The sequence below is a fragment of the Halichoerus grypus genome, chromosome 10 (assembly GCF_964656455.1).
Source record: "Halichoerus grypus chromosome 10, mHalGry1.hap1.1, whole genome shotgun sequence".
NCBI classification, from domain to species: domain Eukaryota; kingdom Metazoa; phylum Chordata; class Mammalia; order Carnivora; family Phocidae; genus Halichoerus; species Halichoerus grypus.
Window position 1 is genome coordinate 36,167,866 of NC_135721.1, and position 20,922 is coordinate 36,188,787.

A 20,922-nucleotide genomic window follows, 5' to 3' on the forward strand; every position below is an offset into this window, starting at 1 on the left:
CTCTTAATGTGAGTAAAAATATTTAACTTTTGCTGAGTGCAATTCATCAGTTTTTTTCTTTCATGGATCATGTTTTTGCTGTCCTGTCTAAGAACTCTTTGCCTAAACCCAGATAAAAAAATTTTTCTCCTATGTTATCTTCTAAAAATTTTGTGATTTTTACATGTTACATTTAAATCTGTGATCCATTTTTAATTAATTTTTATATAAGGTGTGACATTTAGCTTAAGGTTTGCTTTTATTTTTCATATAGATGACCAGTATCATTTGTGAAAAGACTGTCATTAATCTGTTGAATTCTCATTTTTGTCAGAAATGAATTAGCTGTGTAAGTGTAGGTCTATTTCTGAGTTCTCCATTCTGTTCTGTTAAACTATGTGCCCATTTGCCCCTCCCACATTGTCTTGATTACTTGACTTCATTGGAGCATTTGTGAGTTGGGTTTTATATTACACGCAAGGGAAGCCATCTGATCTGTTACAGATCCCAACTTATCTTTCCTGCTTTATCACCACATTCTCTCTGCCTCTTCGCTTTTGACACAAGACAACCTCCTTTTCCTAAAACACATGTGTGCTCTCAGATCACTAGGTGTTTGCTCATTCTGATCGTGGCCATGTATTTCCTCTTAATTGGCCATTTTATTCCTTCCTGTCTTTTAAGGACAGCCATGATGACAGTGTAGAATATTTTTTAAATTTTTCCATGAGAATCCATTTCTCTGCTGAGCTTCTGGAGCAGGTTGCTCTTATCTCTGCTTGATGTATATGTTCTTATAGCCTGCCTCCCTTTGGTGTATCCACCCCCATGAGAACTGGGGTCCTGTCCTGTCATCTCCCTGTCTGCCCTGCACACCTCCAGACGTACTATTCACATGGAAGACAGAGTGGCACTTGGGGCCCAGCACCCAGGCCCTGCTGGGGGAGCCCATTTGCATAACCGAGACGTCGTCTTGGGCCACACTAGCAGGAGCAGAAGGATCTCAACACAATGAAGCCCAGAGGTAGGACAGCTGCGGTGTTGGTCAGTTCTAATCTCAACAACATCATCCCGTGTCCACAACTGTTCCATCTTCCTGCTTTTTCAGCTGCAGCTGCCCCTCCACACCTCTGATGGGGGCAGCTCCTCCAGGCATGACATCCTCATCCACCAGCCTCCAGAGACAAAAAGAGAAGTCTGTCTTCTCTCTTTCCCCTTCCGTCTCCCTCTCTTTTCCTGGAACAGGAATTGGTTTTTTTTCATAACATTTTTACTGAGATATAATTCAAACACCATACAGCTCTGTCATTTGAAGTGTACAACTCAGTGGTGTTTGGTATGCCCAGAGTTTTGCAACCATCACCTAAAAAAGGTCCCATACCCTTTAGCAATCACTTCCCAGTCTCCCCTCCCCGCCTTGTTCCTAGCTCTAAGCAACCTTTCTTTTTTTTAAATTTTATTGTGTTTTATTTAAATTCAGTTAATGAACATATAGGGTATTATTAGTTTCAGAGGTAGAGTTTAATGATTCATCAATTGCATACAACACCCAGTGCTCATCACATGTCCTCCTTAACGCCCATCACCCACTTACCCCATCCTCCCACCCCCCCGCCCCCTCCAGCAACCCTCAGTTTAAGCAACCTGCTTTCTGTCTCTCTCGTTACCTACTTTGGAAATTTCAGATCAATGGAATGATAGTGTGTGGTCTTTTGTATCTGGCTTCTTTCACTGAGCATGTTTTTGATGTTCATCCATGTTGTAGCTTCTATCAGTACTTCATTACTTTTTGAGACCAAATAATACTCCACTGTATTGATATATTATGTTTCATTTATCTATTGATCTATTAATGGACTTTCGGGTTGTTGCCACTTTTTGGCTTTTATGAATAATTCTAAGAATTTTATACTTGAGCTCTCACATTATCCATTTTGAGTTAATTTTGTATATGATTTCAGGTTGGGGTCCAATTTCATTCTCTTGCATATCCCACTCACTTGTCTAGTTCTTTTCCCCACTGAATGATCTTGGCACTCTGTTCAGGGTCATTTGACTATATATTTATGGGTTTATTTCTAGACTCTCAATTCTGTTTCATTAATCTGTGTGTCTATCCTTATGCTGGTACCACAGTATCTTGATTATAGTTGCTTTCTAGTAAATTTTGAAATTAGTAAATGTGAGGCTTCCAACTTTGGTCTTCTTATTCAAGCTTGTTCTGGATATTCTGAGTTCTTGAATTTTCATACGAATTTTAGGATCAGCTTGTCAATTTCTATAAAGAAGCCAGCTGGGATTCTGATAGGACTTATGTTAAGTCTGTAGATCAGTTTGGGGAATACTGGTATCATAACAATATTAGGTCTTCTGATCCATGAACACAGGGTATCTCTATTTATTTAGATCTACTTTAATTTCAATGTTTCATAATTGTCAGAGTATAAGTTTTGCATTTCTCTTGTTAAATTTATTCCTAAGTATTTCATTTTTAATTCTTTTTAGATGAAATTATTTTCTTAATTTTATTTTCAGATTGATCATCACTAAGTGTATAGAAATACAATTAATTTTTGTATCTTAATCTCGTATCCTGTAACCTTGTTGAATTCATTTCTTAGTTCTACCACACAATTATCTTTTAAATTACTTTTGGTCACAATCTGCAAGAATAACATAAATGTTCTTGGGAAAAATTACACAAATAGTACCTAATATGCACTACACCTTCACAATGTCAGCAGGATTTTTATATTCTTTAGCACCCAAATCCTTTCCTGGAAACTGTCATCCAGAAAATCAAATGCCTTGAATATACAGAACAGAGGCATAAGAATTTCCTGCCTGATTTGTTGACATTTTTTTGTTTACTTGTTTTTAACAACTCCAGTATGTAAGGGTAAAGGATAATTAAAGCATTTTCTTATATAGACCATGTAATTAACATATATCTTAGCTGGGAAATATAAATCATTAAGAATTCAGTGTCTTCGTGAACACCACTTCGGAAAACTCATGTTCCATAGAGAATAAGCCATGACGAATCCAATGCCCTGGAGAGAGCCTGTCATGGATGGACCCATTCATGAGTGCCAGGAACTTGTGGTAAACCCTTTTCTTCAGGGCCCTTGCTGTGCTAAAATGTTTAGTTACAACACAGCCCTTCATCAGTCATCCCCTCGTCTTCAGTTCCGACGGAGCAGTTGCTCTCACCTAGCCGTCTGTTTGATTTGTACAGCGTAGACTGTTGACGCTTACAGAAAGGCTCTAGAAAAACAAAAATAAAATCCCTGAATACCTCCTTGTGGTCCTTTGGTCCTGTAATAAGGGGCCAAGACTGTCCTAATTTCTGTCTGAAAGAAACGTGTCTTTCCAAGCGTCTCAAAATAAGATGATCGCATATGCGTGCATGACTGGAGTGGGCTGAGTGGGCTTTCTGTCCGTCCCCCTCCCCTTTTCCTCTCTTTTCCTGGCACAGGTGCTTTGTCCCCCTGCCACTCCGAAGGACACAAAGGATCCCATTTGACCTCCTAACTTGCAAAAAGAATGTTATTCACCATCCATATTTTTAAAGACAGGGAGAATGTGTAATCTGCTGGGAAGTTTTGTGGTTTGTTGTTGTTTTTATTCCTTTTTAAAAAACTTATTTGTGAGATGAGTGATACGGAAGTGAAAGGTTTGTTTCCTTGTTTCAAGACCCAACTTTTAAGAATTACAACCACTAAACAAACAGACAAACACAAAAACACTCTCTCTCCCCTCAGGTGGCAATAACTCTCCAAGCTTAACTTTTAAAACATATTTTGTCTGCTTGTTTCTCCTCCCCTCCCAGCATATTCCTCTGCAGACACTACTGAAGTTCATGGTGGACATCGCCCAGGGAATGGAGTATCTGAGCAACAGGAATTTTCTTCATCGTGATTTAGCTGCTCGAAATTGCATGTAAGAGTCCTGGCCCAACCCGGGAGGGGTTAGACCTCATCGTGTGAGATATGTCGGGGGCCGGGTAAGAATAGGGGATGGCCTGTTGCTGTTAAAACATGGAGGAGAGGCAGGTTTGGGAGGGGAGCGCGTGGCTGGCTCTGGAGATGGGATTTCTCTGGCTCTGATGTGTGACTGGGTCTCTTCACAACGTCTGCCTCCACGAGTCTGGTTGGCTTCCAGAACGTTCTCCTGTGACTCTTTATTTTCACCCTCTCAGCTTGAAGAGCTGGGGATGATCTTTGTGATCCTTCCCCTTTGCCATCGGCTAGGTTTGGACCCAGAGTTACATATGTAAGTCAGCTAGTCATGGAGGCAGTAAGGAAAATCATAAGGGTTTTGTCTGTCAGGCTTCAAGATCCTGCCTTGTGAGTGTGTACTGTGAAACTACATGGAGGCTTTCCTCTTGCAGCAGAGAGACAAGGACTTCTACAAGAACTCTGACCTCAAGCTCCCCCCCTCTCCATCCTGCTCCAGCAGGACCATTATCTGCTCTAAATCTTCAAAAATAATAACTAGTTCTCGATTTTAGGTTTATTATTGCAACAAGAGAGAGTGTTCCTTAAATGTATTGCTGTTACTGTTTTTCTTGGTTGGAGATGTGACCATAGGGGCTGGCCCCCTACCACTTGTACCTCATTTTTAAAACCCAGAAGGGTCTTGTTTGTTTGTTGTGGTGGTGGCTTTTTTTTTTTTAAGATTTTATTTATTTATCTGACAGACAGAGCATAAGCAGGGGGAGCGGCAAGCAGAGGGAGAGGGAGAAGCAGACTCCCCGCTGAGCAGGGAGCCCGATGCGGGACTCGAACTGGGGACCCGGGAATCATGACCTGAGCCAAAGGCAGATGCTTAACCAACTGAGCCACCCAGGCGCCCTTTGTTTGTTTTTATTTAAGTGATTTTTCTACCGTGGAAGGAGAATCATGACAACCTCTCTTTGCCCTTAATATTTCCTTCATGTTTTTCCCATCAGGTAGGGTGACCAGCTGTCCACTTTGCCTGGGACTGAGGGATTTCCCACGATGGGGGACTTTTCAGTTTTAAAAACCAGTGTCAGACAAACAGGAACAAGGCAGTCATCCCACCTCCAGACCACTCATTTCTCCTCCTTTCTCCTCCTGTCTAGGATCTGCTTTAACAGCCTGGGCTGTAACTGCAGCTGTATCCCTCTCATTTTCCCGTTAATTCCTCAAGTACCACCTGGCTATCTTAACAGGAAGTCCAGGGTCCCCTCTTACAGCCTGTACTTGCCCACCTCCCCCGAACGGGCAGGAGCCAATGCTGCTTCCAGACACGAGGCAGGAAGGCTACTGGGTGCTAAACGGGTCCACTGGAGGGCCCTGGATTTGGACTGCGGCTCTTTCTCCTCCTGTGCAGCATCTCTTCCCTCCGGGCGGCCCTGCCCTCTGTGCACAGGTGCCCTTGCTGCTCCACACCCCCACACGAACCAGCGTGCAAGGTTGTAACTCCCTGTCACCTGCTCCGTCATTGGTCCCAAAGCAGGACCCTCCCAGGCGGATGGGGTCTCTCTCTTTTGGTTACTTACCATGAATGTTTTCAGCTGCGTCTGATGCAGACCTGTGATTTAGGCTTTGCCTCTGAATGTCACTGAGGACGTGAACTTGCTCTCTGTAGGTTACGAGATGATATGACCGTCTGTGTCGCGGACTTCGGCCTCTCTAAAAAGATTTACAGCGGTGATTACTACCGCCAAGGCCGCATTGCTAAGATGCCGGTGAAGTGGATCGCCATAGAGAGCCTTGCGGACCGAGTCTACACTAGTAAAAGTGACGTGGTATGTGCAGGACTTTGATTCGGAGCCCCACACTGCAAAGACGAAGGCGCGCCGGAAGAAGTGACTTAAGCTGGTGTTGCACGACATGTTACTCTCTGATAAACTGAGGATTGGGAGCATGTTCACACCTTTCATTTAGCACTAGATTCTTTAATTCCGGTGAACACTAGATTCTGCTGAATCTGCTGAAGTCGTTTGATGTTCAGAAGATCTGTTTTTGCATAGGCCTTTCATTTATTCCCATCTTTTTTTTTTTTTTTTTGCTACAATATAGTGACTTATTGCCCACAACTAAGATATTCACATTAAATTGAATGAGTTCGTCCAATGGCTCTATATAAAAGGTGCCTTACCCAGAGATGGGGAAAAGCAGAGACTTGACAGCAGCCGGGGAACCGCGCATTACACAGAGCACTGACACGCGGAGAGAAGGCTATGTCCGCCTTGTCAGATTTCCCGGAACAGCCTTAGTACCCCCGGGGAAGTGTGGCTCTCTGACTCCCTCGTTATTGCGGTGCTGGGAGAGCAGCGTGTCTCAGGCGTAATTGTCAGCTTTGTGCACCATTATCGGGCTTTAAGGAAATGACCTTTCTTTTTCTTTTTTTTATTATGTTAGTCACCATACATTACATCACTAGTTTTTGATGTAGTGTTCCATGATTCATTGTTTGTGTATAACACCCAGTGCTCCATTCAATATGTGCCCTCTTTAATACCCATCACCAGGCTAACCCATCCTCCCACCCCACCCCCTCTAGAACCCTCAGTTTAGTTCTCAGAGTCCATAGTCTCTCATGGTTCAGGAAATGACCTTTCTAAATGAAAAAGTCCATTCAGCCTTTCTGAAAAGACTTGCATCCTAACTTGTTGTTTTGTTCTCAGTGGGCATTTGGCGTGACCATGTGGGAGATAGCAACACGGGGAATGACTCCCTACCCGGGAGTCCAGAACCACGAAATGTACGACTATCTTCTCCACGGCCACAGGCTGAAGCAGCCCGAGGACTGTCTGGATGAACTGTGAGTGAGCATCTCCGTGTCACTGGGCGCTCTGCACGGGCCAGTCAGCCGGCCCTGCGCAGACCTGGGGACACACAGCCGCTCAGCGGGAGGGGTCGCACTTAGCCAGATGGCTGTATGTGGGAGGTGGCACGCAGACGTCCCAGGCCACAAGCCTTTCTTGGTGTGGGAGCTGGTGTGGGCACATCTCCAGCAAGCCTGCACGTGTCCTGATGTTCTATAAGCACCTCTAGGAGACCTACCCTATAGACAAACAGGTTGACTCTACCGTATATGAGGGACTTGAACGATTACCTGCCCTCTTACTGCTACAGTTCTCTTTCTAGACAACATAAAACAATATAAAATCACAGTAACATCTTCAGTGAGGAAATCTGGAGATCAAAGCCAGTGACACCGAGGTCAGCCTAGTCCTCGGAATTGCTGGGAGATGTTCTAGCAGTGTGATCCCTCGGCCCTGTGCCGAGACTAGGACTCTGTTGGTACAAAGTGGGCCTAGAAATGTAGGCGTTAAAACCCTCCCTGGTAGACTGTGTGCTCAGCGAGCGTGAGAGCCCCCAGCTCCAAGCGTGCAGGACCACAGTGACACCTGTCCCCACAGGCCCTCTCTCTTGGGGCGGGCAGTATGGGAAGAGGCCCAGGACTTGCAGTCAGACTGGCCGCTGCCTCCCAGCCAGCCACGTGTGTGGCCATCACAACTGACAGGACCTCTCTGTGCCTCATTATTAGCCACACGCAAAAAAAGTAGAGTCCCATCCTCAGAAAGGGATTGGGAAGAAAAGTTAAAGAAGAGAACAGGTAGAATGCTCAGCCTCTGGGAGTGTCACGTAATGGTACCAGTGATTAGTAGCATCATGCCACATCCATGTCCCCCAAACACCTTGCTGACCTTTTAAATATAATTTCTGTGGCACTGCTTCTAGCTTGGCGATTGGAACCTTCCTGATGGAAGTCACAGGAGTCCTGAGCTTAGAGAGGGCATTTCACCATATTTAGCAAGAATGTTTCAGGACTGTGGGCCTGCACGGACACCCCCCTACACACACACACACACACACACACACACACACACACACACACACACACACTCTAGCCCTGCTTCTACACACGGGTGAGAAGACCTAGGTCAGCATGCAGGCCTCCCAGATCCTGCCCAAGCCAAGCAGAAGGAAACTCTATTGATCAGAGCCTCACCCTGCTTGGTGGTGATGGTGGTGGTTATTGTGGTTGTAAATATATAACATGAAGAACAGACACAAAAAACATAAGTCCTTTAGAAATATCATGAAATTCTAATTAAATTAGATTTGGGGTTTTATGGTAGTTTTTAAAGGGTCCACATTAATGACATATTTGCTTCTGAAAATGAGGAAGCAGTTGCAACCAAACAATATTGAATGAAGAGTTTTGTTGCCGTTTCTTTCTTAGCTTCTCTTGTGCTCCAGAAGAAGTTGGCCTTTGCAGCGATTATCTGGGGTCTTAGCAAGGTCTAAGCTGTGTCACATGGTGGTTTTGAGACATTTCACATAGAGCCAAGCAGGGAATGCTGAGTCAGTGAGAAGTTTTAGGTGAAAGAGTCATAGATGCTCTTGTGTCAGGGAAGTCAGGCAAAGCAGATGGGTCCACGGTCCCCACACTACAGGCTTGCAGGGGCTCTGGTCAACCAGACCCTCTTCCCACGTCCCCCCCTCGAATCTGGATGCTGGAGAACAGTGTCTCCCAAAGAAGCCTCTGTGTTTACATATCTGTGCATTTTCTTTTTAAAAATGAGACAGATACTTCTGAGCTTCCCCTCCGTGTTTGCTGTCTAACCTTAGTTGAGATGAGTTCATTCCTGTGTTGAGTTGCCCCTTGGTCTCTTTAAACGCAACTCTAAGCACTATCACGCTGTAAGGAGCAGAGTACACTCTGTGGCCTGCTCTCCGATCCTGCCCTCCGAGGATCACCTCCTTCTCCCAGCATCAGCCTAGGCTGCAGGCCCTGCTTCCTGTCGCCCAAGAGGCCACACTGTGTGATGCCCCTGTCACCTACATGGGATGTTTCCTTAGCTGAGTTCACAGCGTCCTGGCTGCAGAACACCCCCTACCAGCTGGCCGCTATGGTTCACGACACTGGTGCTGATTGTCCTCATGGTCCAGCGTGACACGAGGGAGCCGCCTTGTTCTTCCTTTATCCCGCTCAGTCCTTTCAGCCAGCACATGTCCTTCAGAGTGCCCCTCCCCTCCTTCCTGCCCCTAAGACCCTCAAACCATGGAAGCCCAGGGCTGGACGGGGCCTGGGGCCATCGACTTCCACTTTCTCATCACATATGTGGGAACAGTGGCACAGTGACCTCACAGTGTATGTGAGTGATGCGCAGGCCAGGGTCATTGTTGTTTCCTGTGGAATAGTGCAGGCCCTTCTATCTCCCATCTCATTTTTCTCCTTATCTCCAGGCTCCTAACACATTCTTTGGGTGGCAACCAAAGCGATGTTTCTGAAATTAGTCTGATCGTCGATGCCCTAAACCTAATCTCTCCGTAGTTCCCCATTGCCCATAGGGCAAAACTCAAACCCACTGTGATCTGACCCATGGCAGGCAGGGGGGCTGAATGGCTAAGAATGTGATGCTCGACATTCCTTTGCCAGGGACAAAGCAGGTGCTTGACAGGTATGGGTGAATTCATCCATTTATAAATTTTGTACATTTGTATGGTTGCATTTTTTTAAACTCCTTTTTTAAATAGTGGTAAAATACATGTAACATAACCATTTATAAGTGGCTCAGTAGCGTTAAGTGCTTTCACTTTGTTATCCAACCATCGCTACTCTCCATCTCCAGGACTCTTTTCATCTTTTGAAACTGATAATCTGTACCCATGAAGCAACTCCCCGTTCTCCCCTGCCTTCAGCCCCTGGCAACTGTTAGGATTATCTCTTTTATAAAATCTCAACAGAAAAACAAAAATGACCAATTTACAAAGGCAACTACCAAACCTGTTGTTTTCTTTCTACCCCTAAAATTGAAATTATTAAACCTCACAGCCCCCTTCTACTCTCCAGGCCCTCTTGCTCCTCTTCTTGGTCCACTACTATGGCATCACCCTTTGGCGGGGGGAGCAGCTCAGACAAAACACATGCTCCCATGTCTGTAAAAGCCATGTTCATATTTTTAAGTACTTCACAAAGTACTGAAAGTAAAAAACATAAGTTTTGGGATGGGTGGCTCAGTCAGTTAAGCGTCTGCCTTTGGCTCAGGTCATGATCCCAGGGTCCTGGGACTGAGCCCCGCATCGGGCTCCCTGCTCCGTGGGGAGCCTGCTTCTCCCTCTGTCCCTCACCCCACTCGTGCTCTCTCTCTCGCTCTCTCTCTCAAATAAATAACTAAAATCTTAAAAATAAATAAATAAGTTTCAAAGTGATTTTGCTACTTTGCTACATGAGAAAATGATAGGTTATTCAAATGCTTTCTCCTAAGACCCAGAAAAATTGAAAATAAGTTAAATAACACAGCCCCTTGATGAAGTAATGGAAAGGAGAGTGTGTCTCTAAGGACAAAATTCCTCAAAGCTCATCTCAGAGGGCCAACAATCAAGGCTTTGTGGGGGGAAAAAGGAAGTCATGCAAATTGATTTATACCACAAAAACCATGAAAATGGAAACAAAAACTGTCAAGTCTTAAGTGGCCGTCTATTGAAGGTAAAAACAGGGAGAGTACAAAGCACTCTGAAGCCTGATGTCCAGGTGAGAATCAGGATTCTCAGATGGGGGAGTATGCCCCTGCGGTTACCTCAGTGTCCTGTGTTCATGGCCGGCCCCTTCGTAGGCATAGTGCTTTGCAAATCTCCACCTCCCAGAAGCATGTGCAAGGGTTGATAAGGGCTGCAAAAGTAAACAGGTGAAAAGATATGAGATCTGCCCGTGCGTGAAGTACCACATGCTAGCAGAATTAGCCAAAGGATCTACATCATGTGTTCAATGTAAATACAGGAATTACATGTTTATGTTCATAGGATCGTGTCCACTCCGTGTGTCAGTTGATTTAAATTTGGGTTGTTTTCGTATCCAGCGACACAAATGTCAAGTTCTCAAAACAGGACAGAATCAAAATGAAATGATGGTATAACTCACTCTTCATCTCCAGCCAGTAGTCCTAATTCAGTCATCTCTTTGTTTGGTTGTGCTCATAATCCTTAATTCTATCAGACACGGGGAACGAAGAAGCCACCCGGAAGAGAGCGTTGTCTGTACAGAACACAGCAGAGGGGTCATGAGCCCCTGGGAGTAGGAGTTGTCCAGGCGGAGGCCGCTTCCCCTACTGACCACACAGCCATGGTGGCATCTTAACATCCCTGAGTCCACTCTCATTTTTATCGCAAAGTAACAATGACCCAGGGCTGTTGAGAAGATTAAATGCAGTGACACACACAGAACACCTAGCCCTGTGACGTACACATCCTTCACCTCTTTAGCCCCTGCCCCAGGGCCCTGCTAACTCAGTTCTCCTGGTGGCAATCCCAGTTTGATGGTATGGAACTGGGGTCAGCCCACTTTTTCTGTAAAGTGCCAAAGAATAAATATTTTTGGTTTTGCAGGCCACGTGGTTCTGCAGCAATAACGCAATTCTGCCACCGTAGCCCAGTAGACAATATGTCAACAACATATTGTACGTAGATGTAGCTGTGTTCCAATAAAACTTCATTTACAGGGGCGCCTGGGTGGCTCAGTCGTTCAGCATCTACCTTTGGCTCAGGTCATGATCCCAGGGTCCTGGGATCGAGCCCCGCATCGGGCTCCCTGCTCCGCGGGAAGCCTGCTTCTCCCTCTGCCTCTGCCCCTGCTTGTGTTCCCTCTCTCGCTGTGTCTCTCTCTGTCAAATAAATAAATAAAATCTTTAAAAAAAAAACAAAAAACTTCATTTACAAAACAGACAGTGGGCTGGATGTGGCCCGTGGGCCATAGAGTTTGCCAACCTCTAGCATGAAGGAAGGACCTGAAATACTCTTACTTTACAACGTTAGATATAATTGTCATGTCTGTTCTGTATTCCTCCTGGAGCCAGAGAATCACTTATTACCTACCCATGGGACATTTATACAAGTTGAACAAAATATTATGCCACGAGGCAAACCCCAGTAATTTCCCAGAAGTTGAATTAATGCGGATTAAAATGTGACAGAATCAAAGGATAGGTGAAAACAAGGTGTGGATTGCACTCAGGGCTCTGGGTGCTGGACCGAGAAATAACTCACGCTTCTGCATCCTTGTAGGTATGAAATAATGCACTCTTGCTGGAGAGCTGAGCCCTTGGACCGACCTACGTTTTCCATGTTGAGGCTGCAGCTAGAAAAGCTCTTGGAAAGTTTGCCTGAAGTTCAGGACAAAGCTGATGTCATTTACATCAACACACAGTTTCCCGAGAGCTGTGAGGACCCTGGAGAGGGCCCCGCACTTGCTCAGCTGGACATGAATATTGATCTTGACTCTATCATTGGTTCTTGTACTCCCAGTGCTGCCGTCAGCGTGGTCACAGCAGAAGTTCACGAGAACAGACCTCACGAGGAAAGGTACATCCTGAACGGGAGCAATGAGGAATGGGGAGATCTGGCGTCTGCTGCCCCGGGAAAGAACTGTGTTTTACCAGAGGACAGACTTGTAAAAAATGGAGTCTCCTGGTCCCAATGCAGCACGCTGCCCTTGGGGGGCCCATCACCAGATGGACTTTTATTTGCCGACGACTCCTCAGAAGACTCAGAAGTCCTCATATGAGGAGACCTGAGAGACATTCCCAACTCAAGGAAATTCTTCTGCTTTAGGAGAATCCCTGCACATTCCATGTTTTTGGAATTTGTCTTCCTTTCCCAATCAAATGCCATGGCCGTAAAGCACCAGGTGAATGTTGTCAAGTAAGTCATCATGAAAATTACATAATATATATTTATTTAAAGAGAAAATACATATATATGTATATGCTGGAAAGAGACAAAAGATCTATTTTAGTAAAAGATGACTTATTTCATGTTGCTTCCCTTGCAGATCTAAAATTTACTCTTTAACAGCCTCATCTCTACAGCTGTTCCCTGATGTTAACATTTGCACAGAGTCAGTGTTATTTTTTTAAAGTCCTTTTCTTTTTCATGACCATTAAGTGTAAAAATAATTTGTAAAATGAAATGCTGTATTTGACTTTGCTTCTGGTCTTACGAAAAATCTGATATTCTTACATGAATCACCTATTTTATAAGAAAGATTTATTTAATACTTAAAGTTTTATAACTGATTAATTCTTTGATAGGACTTCCTAATAAAATATGAACGAGAAGGGATGTGTCATACTTACTTGAAAGACAGTGGTCACTGACCAGCAGCCTCCACACCTTTGCGAAAGGAATTCCCTTAATGCCTGACCCTCGATGCAATCGCTTTGACCGATCTTGGCATTGTTCTATCAGGATATGGAAAAACCACTCCAGAGTCCAAAAATGAAGAACAAAAAATATTGAAAAGTACAATCTGGGTGGAAAGATTTAAAATACCTTGTAGAAGAGAGACTGACAGGTGGAGTGCTTTTCTGTTTGGGAGTCACAACTTGCAGGCAGTAGACGTGGGCAGTGGGCAAGGTCCATCCTGGCTTAGAACTCAGCACCTCTGAGTTCACATCCAGGCTCTGCTACATCTTGGCAGCCATTGTTCTCTGAGCACTTGCTGTGTTTCAAGCACTTTCCGTGAACCGCCCTATTTAATCTGTATATCACTACCATGGGTACCAATGCCATCATCATGTATGGGCCAGGAAACCGAGGCTGGAGACGTTGAGTAACCTGCTATGGCCCACATCTAGAGAGGGGTGCAGCCAGAATTTCAGAACCAAGTAATCTGATTCTGGCTGGCTCTGCATGTGATTTGGGGGTTTGCTCCAGAGCCTCTCGACCTTTTAATTTTATCTAATAAACACATAGGTAGCACGTAGTTGGCCACATATAGCACTCATTTCATCCTAAGAACCTCAGCAGGTAGATACTACTATTATCTCCACTTCACAGATGGGTGGGCTGAGGCAGGGAGACCCTAACTTACTCTGCCGATGAAGGAGTAGACCGATGCAGGGTAAGCATTAATCCCTCGGGCCTGTTGCTCCTTACTTGTGAGGAGTCTCAGCCAAGCCACTGCAGCCTGTGAGCATCCGCGTGTGCACTGGGCCCAGAGGTGTGGCCCCCACAGCCTGGGTCCTGGTCCTGGCTCCCAACCCAGGAGCCCCAGTCTCCAGCATGAGCCTGCTTCACTGTTACTGTGAAATGCTCCGTGCAAGAAAGTTCTGAAGGTTTGAAAAGGATCTGCATTGTTGTAGAAAAGGCCAGCATCACATTTTATCAGTGAAAGAGGAAAAAAAAAAAAAAGGCTGCTAGAACCTATAGAGATAATTTCTACTATTAGAAATTTTGGAATGGTTGTTAAATCAACAAAAAATTTATATCACCTACTTGTGCAAACCAAGTTTCTTATTGAGGGTGACTATCAAGAATGTGAATAGTTCATCATTAAATCCTGGATCAGGAATTGACTGGCTAGTCTATGGCCATACCACCCTGAATGCGCCCGATTTCGTCTGATCTCGGAAGCTAAGCAGGGTCGGGCCTGGTTAGTACTTGGATGGGAGGAATTGACTGGCTAATTCAAGCAAAAAAAACCTGATGTAGAAAGGTATGTTCACATCCATAAGATAAATAGGCAAATTGAAAAATTGTTATTTCGAAGTTTCACATAAATTTAATATATCTAAATTAATATATTTTGTGCTTTATATTTCTACTGTAATTGTATAGTGTAAGTAAATAGATAATAAATAGCTCATCGAATGTTCACAGCTCCCCCAAATCCTGTCTAGTTTGCTCAGTCTGTGCCATGTGGCCTGAGAAGGGCCGAGAAGCCTGGACCCGTTCTGCCACAGAAGAGCGTGGGGAGGTGAGCAAGCTGTGGCTTCTGGCTTTTCTTGAGACATCAACAAACACAGTAGAGAAACTCGCTTCATCTCCAACCCACAGCAATGTACCAGGCCCTTGATTAAATGGGATGTGATGGGCAGCAACTTCCCATCCCTGCTTTCTTTTTCCAAGAGGGGAATGAAGCTGCACTACCATTATTCAGACATTTCAAATCCACTGAGAACTTTGGTACCACAGTGGTTCTTCTTAGCTACATTTAAAAGTTTGAAAGTTCTGGAAGAACTAACATTCAGAGGACCCAATCATTGGGAAACTCTTGTACTATCTCCTGTGCACGAACTGAAAATAGCCTTTTAAATTCCCTTTTGTAAAAACTCAAATTACTTTTGTAAAGTGGCTCTTATGGGCAAAAAGGGGAGGGAGAGAAAACAGAGAGAAACAAATTGGGTCATTGTCTTCAGCCAGCTGGGATGGGGCCGGGGAGGGCAAGGGGGCAAGAGAAATAAACAAATACCAGAAATACTCATGACCTGCAGGGACTAGCTCTGCCTTGAGGGTTTTTCTTGCTTCCTCCCTGCCTCCCTCCTTCCTTTCTCTTCCCTTCCTTTCTTTTCCTTTCCTAAGTAGGAAGGAGAAGTGAAGATCAGAGCCTCCTAAGCTGGGCCACACAGCCAAGGGCAGAGGCTGGACGGGAACCAGTCATGTGAACACTCCTTGGGCAGTCTAGGCAGGTCACTTGGCTCTCCTGGAGCCCGACTTTCTCTAAGTGTACAGTAAAAATAACAATCCCTTCTCCTGCAACCCCCTGGGTGGTTCTGTAGGAAAGGGAGGAGGCAAGGTCTTTGAAAGAACTTTACATTTATTAGAGGCTTTTCCCAATTAGAAGCTTCTCCCAATTTTGTTTTTTATGCAGTACAAACTCACCATTTGTCATATTAGAAATATTTTCCCTGATTGTGTTATCAACTCCCTCCAAAATAACACAAAATCACTCAAAAATAAAAGAATTTCACCATTGCCAGGGATGCACACAGGTGAGGAAGTTGGCAGAGGGAAGGAGACTCGCCACCATCCCTCACCTCAGATGGCTCCTGGGCTCAGAGGCAGGCAACTCTCTATACCCTGATGCCTGAAGGTTCCTCTCCTATCCATCTCATCCTGGAGTTTGGCTCCTTGTGAGCCTCGGTGCCCATCCATCCCCGTAGATGGGTGATGGCAAGCAGTAGTGGCCTTATCGACAAGATTGGGGGACCAGAAGTGGGTCCGAGTGCTCTCCCGGGTTGGGGGTACTCTCCCTCTGGCTCCATGACCCCAGACCAAGCAGAAGTTCCTGCTCAGGAAACAGGCCAAACCACAGTCTCTTATCTTGCAAATCAGATTGACTGTGGCCAGACTAATCCTGACTCATGCAAGTCAGGACATTTGTGACTTCTTCTGGTCAATGGCAAAAACAAGTGGGAACTTCTGCTGAGTCAATGGGAAAATAATTGACCCAAAAATAAACCAGCTATGACAGCAACTTCTCTAAAGACATTTAGTTACCTTGGATGACAAATGAAAAAATGGGAAGTTTTGTTTTCTTTAATGAACATTTCAGTAATGCATGATGTTTCTATATGTAGATTTTATCCTCTCTTTTAAAGCTCCCAGAACAGAAGTAAAACTGCCCTTCTATTTAATGTAAGCCTGTCTAAATTACCTAAATTAATTGTATTTAAATGTGATGAGGGGTGCCTGAGTGGCTTAGTTGGTTAAGCGTGGGACTCTTGGTTTTGGCTCAGGTCCTGATCTCAGTGTCCTGGGATCGAGCCCCACATTGGGCTCCAAGCTCAGCATAGAGTCTGTTTGTCCCTCTCCCTCCCCCTCTGCTCCTTTCCACCACCACCCCCCAAATAAATAAATAAAATCTTTAAAACAAAAACTTTTTTTTTAATGTAATGATTATTTCTAAAGCTGTAACCCAAAGACCACTACCTCAGAATATTTTCATGTACAATATCTTCTATTGAAATGGGATTCCATGTATAGATATTTGAAAGAGCAACTTGATTATTCTATATATTAACCCTTCCTACCTCTTAAGGACACAAGAATATGAAATTAATTCATGAATTTATTGAGACTGTGCAGTTATAAATTCTAACCAAGGCAGGGGTTTCAAACAACAGTCCTGTGAGGACACGTATAATCAATTCATCCATTTACTAATATTCACTGAGAAGGCTCTTTTCTGAACATTGGGATTTGCAAAGAACAGCCTTGCTGTCTTGAATAACAGTCCAGAGGAGGGAACACAGGGCTTCAAATGAATACTTTCTTTTAAAGAATATTCCTCAGAATGCTCTGACTTGCACATTTTGTTGAAGCCAAGTCTGCAGATGATGTTTAGACTCTAACAAACCTCAGAACTAGAGAGCAAGTGCTTTCCCTGGAAGCAGGGTCTAAGGCCCTGCCCTGTCAAAATTAAAGGGCCATCCACTGGAGTTTGAAACTTTGAAAACCAAAGTTCCATTATACCACAATGGTCCAGGCAGTTCAAGGGAACATAGACTGCTGCTTTAACTCCATGAGTCCTGATGGCTTCTTTTTAACATAGTTTCTCCAAGGATAGAAAATAATTTCTTGTTACATAAATTTGTGGTTCTCCAAATCCTTTTCTTCCTATAGTTCACATTAGAGTATTTCTAATGACCTATCTTCAAATTTGCTACTTCTTTCTTCTGCCAGCTCACATCTGCTGTTGAGTCCTTCTAGAGAGTTTTTCATCTCAGTAATTTTACCTTTTTAAAAAAAATTTAAAAAAAATTTTTTTTTAAGTTAACTCTACCCCCAATGTGGGGCTTGAACTCAACGACTCGGAGATCAAGTGCTGCATGCTCCACAGACTGGGCCAGCCAGGTGCCCCTCAGTAATTGTACTTTTAACTCCGAAAGTGCCATTTTTTTCTTTTAATAACTTGTATTTCTTTTTTTTTTTTTTTTGTTTAATAACTTGTATTTCTTTGTATTCTCTATTTCATTTTGAGTTAAAAATTTTAAAACATAGTTTTCTTTAGTTCTTTGAACATATTTATAAATAGATGCTTTTTAAAATAATAAAATGTCTGCTAAGTCTGTTATCTGGGCCTCTTCAGGGACAATTCCTATTGAATACTTTTTTTTCTATGTATGAGTTAACTTATTTATTTGCATGTTTCACATATTTTTTGTTGAAACTAGATATTTCAGGTCATATATAACAGTAACCATAGATCCTAATTTGTCCCTCCTTCCAGAGGTGGATGTTACCACTGTTTGTTTTCTTATTTGTTTTGTTTAGTGGCTTGCCTGAATTAATCCTGTAGACTGTGTTTCTCCTCCAGTGTTTGATCACTGATGTCTCTGCTTATTTAATTTTTAAAAATTATTCTTGTTTTCATTTTTTAAGTCTGGCTGTTAAGGGGTTCACCCCTGGGTCAGCATGGTTTAGTAATAAGCCAGCCATTGGTCAATGTTGTACTTAAACATCTTGAGCCAATAAAGCCTCTACCTTTTGTTTCTGGATCTATCTACAGCTTGGAGAATATATTCCAAATTCAGGAAATTTACAAGTCTGCCCTGCATTCACAGTGTTCCCTGTTCAGCCAGTGATAAGTAGTTCACTAAATGTTAATGGATTAAACATTCTAATTGAAAAGACAGAGATCATTAGGCTGGATAAAAAGGGACTTATATCTAGAAATATAAATAATTCTTACAACTCAACAATACAAAGACAACCTAATTTTTAAAAGGGAAAAGAAAACAATTTTTTAAAAGGGCAAAGGATTTGAATATATACTTTTCCTAAGAAGATATATAATGGCCAATGAACATATGAAAAAATATTCAACATCAGTAGTCATTAGGAAAATGTAAATCAAAACCACAGTGAGGGGCACCTGGCTGGCTCCATTGGTGGAGCATGCAACTCTTGATCTCAGGGCTGTGAGTTCAAGCCCCACAGCTGGTGTAGAGATTACTTACAAATAAAATCTTAAAAAAAAAAAACAACAGTGAGATACCACCTCACAGCTACTAGAATGGCTATAATCTAAAAGACAGTTAATAACAAGTATTGGTAAGGATGTGAAGAAATTGGAACCCTCGTACATTGCTGATATTACAAAACAGTACAGCTGCTTTAAAAAATAGTTTGGCAGTTCCTCAAATAGTTAAAACATAGATTTACATTATGACCCACCAATTGCATTCCTAGGTGTATACCCTAGAGAATTGAAAACATGTTCACACAAAAACTTATACACAAATATTCATAGCAGTGCTATCCATGATAACCAAAAAATGGAAACAACTTAAATGTTCATCAGTGGATGATGAATGGATAAACAAAACGTGGGATATCTATACCATGGAATGTTATTCAGCCATAATGTTCTTTTTTTTTTTTTTTAAAGATTTTATTTATTTATTTGACAGAGAGATAGACAAAAGAGCACAAGCAGAGGGAGTGGCAGAGGGAGAGGGAGAAGCAGGCTCTGCACTGAGCAGGGAACCCGATGCGGGACTCGATCCCAGGACCCTGAGATCATGACCTGAGCCGAAGGCAGACGCCCAACCATCTGAGCCACCCAGGCGCCCCAGCCATAATGTTCTGATACATGATGCAATGTAGATTAACTCTGAAAATATGCTGAGTGAAAGAAGCTAATCACAAAGGAACACATTTTGTGTGATTCCACTTATGTGAAATATCCAGAATAGGCAAATCCATAGAGAAAGAAAGTAGATTAATGTTTGCCTGGGGCCGGAGGAGGAGAGAACAAAAAGTGACTGCTAGGGGCATCTGGGTGGCTCAGTTGGTTAAGCATCTGCCATCAGCTCAGGTCATAATCCCAGGGTCCTGGGATCGAGTCCCACATCAGGCTCCCTGCTCAGCGGGGAGTCTGCTTCTCCCTCTCCCTCTGCCCCTCCCCCTGGCTCGTTCTCTCTCTCTCTCTTTCTCTCTCTCAAATAAATAAATAAAATCTTTTTTTTAAAAGTGACTGCTAATGGATTCAGGGTTTCTTTTGGGGGGATGACTATAATTATGGATTTTTATAGATTTTCAACTAGTTTTTCCTTCACTCATCTTAAATTCTGTTCTTAGGTGCTTAAGTATATAGGATTACTGTGTCTTTCTGATGAAGTGACCCCTTTCACATTATGAAAATACCTTCTTTATATCCCTCATAATATTCTCTGCTGTGAAATCAACTTTGCCTGATGTTAATATAGTCATTCTAGCTTTCCTCTTTGTACTGTTAGCATATCATATAACTTTTCATGCTTTTCAGTTTTAACCTATTCTGTTTTTATAGTTAAAGCGCCTTCCATGTAGGCAACATATAGCTGGATTTTTTTCAACCAATCCAACATCACTGCCTTTTAACAAAGATAATTAGACCATTGGCATCCAATATGATTATTGATATGGTTGGGTTTCAAGTAACCATCTTGGTATTTGTTTTGTATTTGTCCTATCTGTTCTTTATTCCCTTTATCTACTTTTTCTGTCTTCTTTTGGAATAATCAAATATTTTTTGTGATTCCATTTTACCTCCCATGAGTTTTTGTTCTTCTAGTGATTATCTTAAGATTTATAGTTATATGTTTAACTTATCACAGTCTCTGTTCAAGTGATATATCATTTAAAGTATAGTATAAAAACCATACAATGATATATTTCCACTTCTCCCCTCCTGGGCTTTATGCTATTGATGTACAGATTTTATTTCACACATGTGATAAACCCAAAAATGGTGTTAGAGATATTTTTTCAATAATAAGAAAAGATCTTTCTTTTTAAAAGATTTTATTTATTTATTTGAGATTGAGAGAGTGAGACCAAGTGAGAGAGAGCACAAGCAGGGGGAGGGGCTGAGGGAGAAGCAGACTCCCCGCTGAGCAGGGAGCCCAACGCGTACCCAATCCCAGGACCCCAGGACCATAACCTGAGCTGAAGGCAGACGCCCAACTGACTGAGCCACCCAGGCACCCATAAGAAAAGATCTTATATAGTTACATGTTGTTACCATTTCCACTGCTCTTTATTCCTTTGTGTGAATCCAGTCTTCCACCTAGAATTATCTTCTGGACATTTCTTCTCGGGCTGGTCTTCTCATGATTAATTCCTTCAGCTTCTCTAAATCTGAAAATGACGATTTCTCATTTGTTTTTGCATATTTCCATTGAGCATTGATTTCTAG

The 20,922-nt window shown here is 43.1% G+C and overlaps 1 protein-coding gene across 2 annotated transcripts in view; it reads left to right on the plus strand.

Moving 5' to 3' along the window:
* The window catches only part of MERTK (MER proto-oncogene, tyrosine kinase), a 106,010-nt gene extending 92,935 nt beyond the window's left edge, over window positions 1-13,075 (plus strand). The window contains exons 16-19 of one of the 2 annotated variants that reach the window (XM_078056306.1): window positions 3,812-3,921; window positions 5,596-5,755; window positions 6,638-6,774; window positions 12,024-13,075. In XM_078056306.1, the coding sequence (XP_077912432.1) occupies window positions 3,812-3,921; window positions 5,596-5,755; window positions 6,638-6,774; window positions 12,024-12,522 (906 nt within the window). In that variant the 3' untranslated portion in view covers window positions 12,523-13,075. The remainder of the gene's footprint in view (window positions 1-3,811; window positions 3,922-5,595; window positions 5,756-6,637; window positions 6,775-12,023) is intronic. The other variant, XM_078056307.1, reaches the window with a different exon arrangement.
* The last annotated feature ends 7,847 nt before the right edge of the window (window positions 13,076-20,922 follow it).